Genomic DNA, 10,703 nt, shown 5'->3' on the forward strand with positions numbered 1-10,703 from the left:
CACCATGTTGGAACCCTAGAATTTAGAACTGTTGCTAAGCCTGTATCTAGAATACAGGATGCATTAGCAAGGGACCTTAACTCCTACTTCTTTCTAGTTTCTTGCACTGGCATTGACACATGCAAACATGAAGTGAGTGAAATGATATACACCCTTTGGCCTATGTTTTCTTTACATTCTGTGGACATTCATGTACTCATGGAATGCTCAATGTGAGACATATAAACTGTTGGAATAAGTGGCCTCAGAATAATTGAGAAGGGGGGTTGAATTAATTATGAACGTGTCTTGACTAATTAAAAATTTATCATTCTTAATGTTACTAGATTCAATTAGGCTTTACTACTAAATTATGAGAAAGTAAAGAATAGAAACAATAACTTAGACAAAAGTGAAGCGGAAATAAAAAGTACACAACGGAAAAGTAAAGAGCGTAGGGAAGAAGAAAGCAAACACAAGTTTTATACTGGTTTGACAACGACCCGTGCCTATATCTAGTCCTCAAGCAACCTCTTGAGATTTCCTTTCCTTGTAAAAATCCTTTACAAGCAAAGAGTCACAAAGGATGTACCCTCCCTTGTTCTCTTTGAACAACCAAGTAGATGTACCCTCTACTTGAAGCGAACCACAAAGGATGTACCCTCATTTGTATTCACTATTACAACCAAGAAGCTACCCGCTTCTTACACATAATTCTTAGACAGTTAGTTCTTTGAATTCAGTGGTTGGGAAAAGAATTCTCAGACGGTTAGTTCTTTGAATTCTTTGTTTGAGGAATCAAAAGAATTCTCAGATGATTAGTTCTTTGAATTATTTTGGCAAGAAGGAGAAGGAAAGAAGAAGAAGAGAACAAAACAGAAGGATAGCACAATTTTTGTTTTTGCAGAATTTTCCTTTCTTCAAGGAAAGATTGAACAAAAACTTAGAATGAATTTGGCAAAGGTTTTGAAAGAGAAAAGCATTAGAAAGTTCTGTGTAATCAGATGTGTTTTTGTGTTATTGTATATTTAAAATGCATGCCAAGGTCTTATATTTATAGAACCTTGATACATTTTGAGAAAACCATGTTAAGAGTTATAACTCTTAATATTTTCTTCAAAAACATTCACTGGTAATCGATTACCATAATGGTGTAATCGATTACACAATGAATTTTATGAAAAGTTGTGACTCTTCACAATTGGATTTGAATTCCAACATTCAAATTCACTTGTAATCGATTACTAATATAGTGTAATCGATTACATTATTTGAAAATCATTTTGGAACGTTGTAAAGCACTGAAACCAGTTTGAAAACCATCCTGGTCATTGGTAATCGATTACAACCAAATGGTAATCGATTACCAGAGAGTAAAAACTCTGGTAACTTAGAAGATTTCAGAAAATCCTTTTTAAAACAAAAAGTGTGCTATTTGATGTTTTTTTTTAAAAATACTTTTTACTACCTACTTTGACTTGGCTTGATGCTTCTTGATTTCTTCATTTGATTCTTGAATCTTTGAGTGGAATCTTGAATGCTTGATTCTTTAATCTTGAAACAACTCTTTGAGCTTTGGCATCATCAAAACATCTTGGTGAATCATCATGGTAGCTTTGCTTCCACATAAACTTATGCATAAGTTTTTCTAGTGAAATGCCTACTCATTTTTATTTCATGTCAACAAATTTATTGTGAGGCAGTTAACAATGATGGATTGCCTCGAGAGCCTTACCAATTCAAAGTCGCATATGACAAGCTTGTAATTGCATCAAGATCTGAGCCTTTAACTTTTGGTATCAAGGGAGTAAAGGAAAAATGATTTTTCCTACACAAAGTGAACCATGCTCAAGAAATAAGGAAGAGACTTCTCCTTAATCTGATGCTTTCTCAAGAAATAAGGAAAATGCATCACATCTATATGTCATTCACATATTCTATTCTGAGTTCTCTTTATTTTCTCCTCTAATTCACTTTTAATCTTTCTTTTTCTTTTAATATTATTCTTCAGCAAGAGCCATTTAAAGTTGTTATACATCATTATATTTGCAATTGTTTCACTTTGTTTGTATTAATAACTCTGCAGTTGTCATTTTCTTGCTGAAGCCTACATGCTAAGAACATTTTCATGTAACAGGCATATCAAAAGAAGAAAAGAAATGCCTTCTGCACTGTGTAGTTATTAGAGGTGGCCCTACAAGAGTGGAATTTAGTGGTGAATTGAGTGATTTCATCATGAGACATGTTCAAGAGCACTATATTCATGTCAAAGATTACATTCACGTCACACTCATTGAGGTTCCTAGGACCTAGCTAAATTCACTTCCATATAGGAAAGCCTATTGTGTGAGTTGAGGTTAAAATCGGTATACTTAACCATTATGATGAATTTTTATGATTAGGCAAATGAGATATTGTCATGCTTTAATGTTAGTGTATGACAATATGCAATAAAGCACTTAACAAAGTGATGTAATTCCATGTAGAGCTTGTAGGCCTTGGATCTTCTTCATCAATAGATTCTTTTGCTTCTTAAGGATCAATGACAGTGGAATGGAGAAGGAGAAAAGGTGATTGGAGACGCCACTTCAAGGAGAAGATGAGTCAAGAACAAGCTCACCACCATAGGAAGTCATGCTTGAAGGTGGGAAAAGATGAGTGGATGGAAAGGGAGAGAAGGGGCATGAAATTAATGAGGTCTGAACTTTGAAGTATAATTTCTTCTCAAATGATAAAATTTGAAAAAATATACACACAAGGTCTCTATTTATAGCCTAAGTGTCACACAAAATTGGAGGAAAATTTCAATTTCTATTCAAATTTCACTTGAATTTGAATTTGAATTTGTGGAGCCAAATTTGGAGCCAAAATTTCACTAATTATGATTAGTGAATTTTAGCTATGGTTCAACCCACTAATCCAAGATCAAGTCCAAGATTCTCTACTAAGTGTGCTTAAGTGTCATGAGACATGTAAAGCATGAAGGACATGCACAAAGTGTGACTATATGATGTGGCAATGAGGTGTAACAAACAAATGCTCACCTCTCCCCTAGGATTGTCCAAAATTTAATTGGATTGGGCTTCTCCCAATTCAATTAAATTTCTCTCCCAACACACACATCAAATAATATACTTAATGCATGTGAAATTACAAAATTACCCTTAATACAAAAACTAGTCTAAGTGCCTTAAAATACAAGGGCTGAAAAATCCTACATTACTAGGGTACCCTCTCTACACTATGCAGCCTTAAATACAAGGCCTAAAAATAATAAAACTCTAATCTAATATGTACAAAGATAAGTGAGCTCATATTTAGCTCATGGACCCAAAATCCACCCTAAGGCTCATGAGAATCCTAGGACCTTCTCCTACATCTCTAGCCCAATCTTCTTGGAGTCTCCTAGCCATGGTTTTGGTTATGGGTCCCATCCTTGGAAGGATTGTATCATAAAGGTAAACCTTTTGAGTTTTGACCATATATTTTAATCTATATAGATTAGCAACTAGCTCATGGTTTCAACTTTCAAGTTTAGGCCTGATACAGTCAATGTTTGTTATATCAGTTGAGGGTCCGTCTTATGTGGGGTGTAGTGAAGATGGTGCATCTCAAAAAGATAATTTTGAGTGAGGGAAAAAAAGTTCCTTATGGCCTCTTGGTTTGGTCCACAGGGGTTGGTGCTTCTTAGTTTGTGAAAACAATAGATCTTCCTAAATCTCAAGGTGGAATGTATGTGTGCTGCCTAAAAATAAAAAATATTGTTGGTCAATTGTGATCTCCATTTAATTGATGTTGTTGATTGATACAGAATTGGTGTAGATGATTGGTTGCATGTTCCCTCAATGGAAGATGCCTTTTCCCTTGGAGATTGTGCTGGTTTTCTTGAACACATTGGAAGACTTGTGCTTCTAGCTCTAGCTCAGGTTAGCCTTTACCTATTTCATTTCTACTAAATGATATCGATAAAGTGACCAAGAAAACAACCAAATAAAGTTAAACCTTTGGTGATCTATAATGTCCTTGTATCCAATGAGAAAAATCCCAAAGAGGATATAATGGATGTACTTGCCAATTGCAGTTGGCATCTATTTATGTATACTCCGGAGCACGGAATGATATAAACCTCTTCCTGAGTGTCCTCTTGGTAGTTGCTCAGGAGGCCTACTGTGGATGTGTTTGGATATACTTTAAAACCACGTTGAACGAAAAAATCACACTTTCCAAAGCAATTATGTTGTAGCTTTCGTGTGAGTCTTTTGGCATTGGTTTCATCTAATTCCCTAACACACACGCAATATGTATTGCTATGTACTATGTATTTGTAGTGTTAAATTGTTCATGTGACATTGTGCACATAAAAAATAGTAGTTACCATCAACTAGGCATTCTAGTCACAATACATTTCCATAAAGTATATTCCACTCTATGCTGAAAAAACTAGCATCAAGAGTCGTTCATGTCCCATGAACTTACCAATATGTATTTGGTTTATTACAGGTTGCTGGGGAATCAAAATGGAGGCAAGGCTTATTCTGCAAAAGACAATGTTTATTATAGGTTTCTGGAATATGATTCCCTTATTTTTAAATTTTGACCTTTGAGGGTATCAAATTGGGTAGTGGGTGTAATGGCTTTAGCTCTAGTATTAATTAATTGGGTAATGGGTGATTGCATGTGCTTTGAACCACTATAGGTGAATTTTGTAATTTACTTCTAATCAGGTCCTATGATGCCGACAATGGATTCCTTGTTAGTGTTATGAATAAAAGTAAGATGTTTAATTTTTTTATGATAATAATTTCATTATTTTAATTTTTTTAAGAAAATACATTTTAAGATGGTTTTTAGGAAAACCATGTTAGAATCCAAAAATTTTACAATAAGTTAAGGTAGTATATAATTCAGTTATATATATATATATATATTATTCTCTTTAAAAGTAAAAATAAACCAATTAAATTCTATAAAAATGTACCCAAAAAAATAACTTCTATAAAAGCACTGTTTTTTTGTTTTTGTTAAATAAAATTACTTAATTTTAATATTTTTAAATTGCGGTTCATTCGACTTCGTCATTTCTTATTTGTACTATTCAATTTAAGTATGTTTTTAATTTCTAAAAAAGTGATATTATTTTTTAAATTTAATCTTTATTTAAATTTTATTCATATTTAATCCTTCAACACTATAATAAAAAAGCACGAGTTTTCGCTTCTAATAAAGGTTTAAAATCCATTGTTTTTATTAAATGAAATGGTTAAAAGGTTAAATAAGAAACAAATTGAAAATTCCAACATTTTAGAAAATAAAATATATTTAAAAGTATTTTTGTTTCTACGTTGACTACAACAGTTAAAATATTTTAACCCTCCTACTAACAACTAGCATCAAAATGTTTAGGTCTTTGAGTTTGAGGTGCAATCATGAAGAGTACAGAGTTATTTTAGCATGCTTGAAAATGTAAGGTGAAAAATTTAGGATATATTTTTACTTCAAGGAAAAAAAAAGTGTTTCAGGTGAGAATGCATTCAATTTTCAAGAGATTAGAAAAGAAAAAGAACAAAATTATCGGTTAACAAAGATCCATGATTACTTTCATACCTTGAAAAAATTGATAATGTTTTGCTTCAAGACAAGAGCACATATGTTTTACTAAGATTTATGAAGAATGTTATTTGGCACAAGAAAGGTTATTGCGTTCACGAATGTTAATCATTCACATGTCCCTTTGTTTCACAGTTAAAACGCACTAAACAAATGAAAAAACGAAAACATAATTGATGAGTAAACGCAAACAGTTAGCCACTACTAAGCCCCTTTTGATTGATTTGTGTCTGCCATTATTTATTCTATGAAATCCATTCATTAGGTTTTGTCATTTTTCATAAAATGTATAACCACAATTTTTCTTTAAAAGCCGTTGTGTCCCAGAACACTGCTATTATTCATCGGTAGATTTTGACAAGTTATTTTGTCACTATCGTACAAATAAATTGTTTTTGGATTTTTTTTCCTGTTATTTTTTCTTTTACACTCAACATATTTTTTATAATTTTAATATTATTCTTACATATAACTTAGGATTGATAATCCATAAGATCAATCCTTATAAGTTCATACAAATTATTCATTCAATCCGTGTTTATCTATATGGATGAATCAATTGAGCTAATAAACTAATTATGTTAAAAAATAATTAATATCTTTATATATAATGCTAAAATTTCTAATGTATATTTAATATATATAAGTTTACATAATAAATTTTGTAACAATTAATTTTGATCTAATAATGTATTTTTTATATATATAAAATTTAAATAAAAATTATAGGTTTAATAAAAATTTATGTATGTAAAAAAATACATTATTAGATCAAAATTAATTTTTACAAAATTTATTATGTAAACTTATATGTGTATTAAATATACATTATAAATTTTAGTGTTATATATAGCGGTGTTAATTATTTTTTAATATAATTGGCATATTAGCTCGATTGATTAGAGCGTCGTATTAATAATGCGAAAGTCACAAGTTTGAGACCTGCATGAACCATTAACTTCTATGCTCAGCAAAGCAACACCTTACTAACGACTTTACACTCTCTTAAGGTTTCACACCAGGCCTCCTAACTACTCCTTGTAATTTTCCTAACTACTCTATATTCTTAAACAACTTTATACCAGACATCTCCTAAGAACTACAACAAGGGCGAAAGTCTCTCTTTATTCGTAACGAAAGTAACAACATGATAGGTTGTCAAGCAGTTTAACAAGGCATGATTGGAAGATGATCAGCGCATAACAAGATTAACACTCGATTGACTAGGAGGCAATAATTTTAAATTAAGAAGGATGTATTAACCAGGCTTTGATACCACTAAATGTGAAACTCTCTACCCTGATATACATATTTATATAATAAAATATATAGAAATGCAGAATTACATAAAACAATTTTATTCAATAAACATAAAAGAGTTCACGTGATTAAAAGTTTCATATTCGTGTCAATCACCAAATTAAAATCTTATCAATTAAGGGTATGAAAACATATTTGACTCAAAACAAGGATATTCAAAACTCTAGAGAATGAACTAAAGACTCAACATGTGAAAAAAAAAATAAATATGGGTTCATATGGATTGGCAATCCATATAAGCTATACATAAGGGTATTTTTGGTTTTTTCCTCTCACTGCCGGATGTATGAGGAAATTTGTTAGGTGCAGGAAGAAAATTCCATTGTTTTCCCTTAAAAAACTCATAAGCAGAGGAGTGTTGCTAGGTGCACCCAGCATTATTGCTGGTGCACCCAACATTCTTAAAAAATGGCAAAATTGCCCTTGCTTAGTTTTCCTCTTACGAATCAAGTTGATTCGGAAGTCTCTTACGGATCAACTTGATCCGTAAGATGAAAAATAATTATAATATACTTTAAAGATACAACATATTTATTTATAATATAATTAAATCTATTTTTTTATTTTATTAATTATAATATATTTATAAATATTGATTTATTATAAATAATTAAATTTTTAATATATTTTTTTAAAATAAATTTGTTTAGAAGATGATATTAAAATACTTACTCAGTCCCATTATAATTATTGTTTAAGGTTATTTTATACATATTAATAAAAATCAATAAATACATAAAAGATAATATTATAAAGAATTAATCATATCATTATTAATATTATAAAGAATATAAAAATAATAATTAGTATTGTATTAAAAATTAAAATACTAACTACTTTATAATACATTTTTTTTACATGATCATTAGTATAAGTGGGAAAATAGTAATTATAAGAGAATTTAAAAATATTAGTACGTTATATAAGATCTTAGATAACGAATGATGTCCATTTTTTGTTTAATTTTTTTTACACCCTTTTCAACTTCTTTATTTCAATTATATTTAAAGTTATATTTTAAATTATTTTTTATTATTTGGTAAACTAAGTTAACTAGACCATTTTAATAACACGTGTGTATATAGACACAAATGGAATACACAATCAATGAAAATAAATAAAACCAGCAATACTCATGAAATGAGTTCATGTACAATATCTGCACATACAAAGAATATCAATGTAAAATATGTACATAAACTACGCCTGATCAGTGCGCCGCCTGCGTCTACACCTAACGTATACTAAATGGTCCCGTGTCACACTCCTGACCAATCTGAGGCATTCTTCGATCACCTCATGTGTCGATGAGCCAGGCGTGACCACCCCTAGACTCAGATGGCACTCCAACCTCTCAGCAATGTCATCACAAACTTCCTGTTACATACAAAACAAACTAATTACACAAATTATTATGCAAATATTGAGGTAAATGACATAAATTATTAGTATTACTTACCACTGCATGTCTGGGCTCCTCCGCAGATGTCGACGATGCTCCTGGCTCCGGCACACGAGGGATATCCGTCTGCGGGGCCTGAGGGACGACTCGGGGCTGCGGGGCGTGACCATGAGGCAGAGGATCTAATGCGTGGCCTGGTGTTATGAAAGGATGGGAGATGCGGAAGAACCAGTCGATGTAGTCACTGGAACACGCCCATGGCACAACGCACACCTCACCTACAGGTACGATATGATCCTCGTAGTGCATCCACTTGTCGTGTATATCATCATACGAGACCCATGAATTGACAGGAGGAGTAGGAATGGTCTACGTGTAGCCAAACTGCCGCATGACCCTCTCTGGTCGGTAATAAACAGCAACAGACCCCCAGCGCAAGAGACCGGAATAACATGATTTGACGTGGAAGTCCCGGACCTCCTGATGCTCCCCATAAGGGATCCAACAGACATCCAGAATTCGGAGTCGGTCCAGGCGCTCCCTGTACGACGGCGTGCGAATGCTCTTCACGGTCTTAGTCCTGATCAGTGGTGGACTTCGCGACCAAGGGAAAGTGCTCGTAAATCCAGCACTACAGATGTAACATTCAAATTATAAACATTAATAATGAAAGTTTAACAAAATTTAAAGTTGAACATTGTTTAGCCTGAATGAATGAAAAACATATTTGTTACCTGCAGTAGTGTGATGTAACCACCAAGCTGTCGACTGTGGCTCATAGATGCATCGTTCAGCTGGTCGTACATATGAACCAAAGCAGCCACTCCCCAGGTGTACCTCTCTGTCATAATGAGGTCACGAAGGGCCTTCAAGTAGACAACATGGACATTGGTTGCACTCTTGTTAGCAAACAGAGTGCAATCCATTAGGTGAAGAAGATACGCGCGAGCCGCAACTGTCCAATGACCTGCCTGGCATCGGTGCTGATATATATCACATACCCATTGCAGGCATACATACAGTCCGTGACACTAAACTGTCTTAGCCTTAGCAGACTCTAGAGAGACCATTAACAAGTCCACCAGCATTTGAACCGCATCGTCCACGTGCAAGGGCTCAAATGCGTGTAAGTCACCAATAACGGGAAGATGGAGAAGAGAGGAGACGTCGTCCAATGTGACGGTGAGCTCTCCCACCGGGAGATGGAAACTAGACGTCTCCCGGTGCCACCGCTCCACAAACGTAGACAAAAGTCCCCGATCGTCGGTGTCTACCGAACACGCGATCAGAGGACTTAATCTTGTACCAGCAATAAGTCCCTCAATGGCAGGGACAAACTTGCCTAAACTATGGACCTTCCTCCCATGAGAGGATAGCTTCAATTCAGGACGCTCCTGAATTGAAGTATAAAGGAACGCAAAATTCGTTAAAATTATCATTTAAAGGAAAACTAATTTCAATCATAAAGTATAATTTACAAGTAACTAAAAATAAATAGTATAAATACCTCTCCCGTCCATACGCTGCAAGCAATGTGATCCGCATACGCTGTTAACACGGATGGGTCGCTCGGACCACCCGGAAATCCCTGATGCTGATCCTCAGCCGCCTCTGCGCCTAAATCCGCAGGAATGTCCTTCACAACAGCTAGTACCTCCATCGGGTCATCCTGAACATCTGGCGCAGGGATGACTGGCTCATCGACGTGATCCATAGTCATAGCGACTCGCTGCCTCCGTGCGGATGCAATAGGCCGTCGACGCTGCGGAGCATCATCAAAATCATCATGATCTCCTCTGCCCACACCTCTACCAGTGACCTGACCTAAGGCACGACCTAATCCTCTAGTCCTAACCATGATCTGCAAATGAGTACCGCAAAATCCATCACTCATTTCATTTTCTCAAATTTCAAGCATTTGGTTAACTCAATTCAATTACTCTAATGACCACTTGTTGTTTTATCATATGTTTTACTTATTAGAGAGAAACTTGCTGAGCTTTATGAATCTGACAAAGAATGGTCAACAGCATCTCAAATGCTTAGTGGTATTGACCTTGATTCAGGAAGGTGTTGTTTTGTGTTTTGTTCTATTTTTATAATTGACCAAAGCTAGAATAGAACCCATTAGAGGATTGAGTGAAGGAATAAAATAGCTAACTTGAACAAGTGCAGAAGAAGACTTAAATTCTTACTAAAATGTACAAATTTGGATGACTCTAATAGAAGTAACCCACTACTTTAAACTAATTCAATTGCCATAACATGTTCACTTCATTATGATATCAATGTCAATTCCCTCCCTTGTTGGCTACCACAACTAGGACCATTCCTTGTTATACTGCTTGTGACAATTCCATCTAAGAACAATATATATTAATATATAGAACAATAT

General features: G+C 34.0%; 1 protein-coding gene and 1 pseudogene across 1 annotated transcript; one reads left to right on the forward strand and one right to left on the reverse strand.

Annotated features, from left to right (window-relative positions):
• Positions 1 to 4,723, forward strand: LOC100817664 (internal alternative NAD(P)H-ubiquinone oxidoreductase A2, mitochondrial-like; annotated as a pseudogene).
• Positions 4,724 to 8,677: 3,954 nt separating this feature from the next.
• On the reverse strand, positions 8,678 to 10,202 carry LOC102670082 (protein MAIN-LIKE 1-like). The gene is made up of 4 exons (XM_006575865.1): positions 9,816 to 10,202; positions 9,376 to 9,702; positions 9,032 to 9,291; positions 8,678 to 8,939 (listed from the first exon to the last, which is right to left on the reverse strand). The coding sequence occupies exons 1-4, from the start codon at positions 10,200 to 10,202 to the stop codon at positions 8,678 to 8,680; spliced, it is 1,236 nt and encodes a 411-aa protein (XP_006575928.1).
• Positions 10,203 to 10,703: the final 501 nt, after the last annotated feature.

Source organism: Glycine max, chromosome 13, assembly GCF_000004515.6.
Source record: "Glycine max cultivar Williams 82 chromosome 13, Glycine_max_v4.0, whole genome shotgun sequence".
NCBI lineage: Eukaryota > Viridiplantae > Streptophyta > Magnoliopsida > Fabales > Fabaceae > Glycine > Glycine max.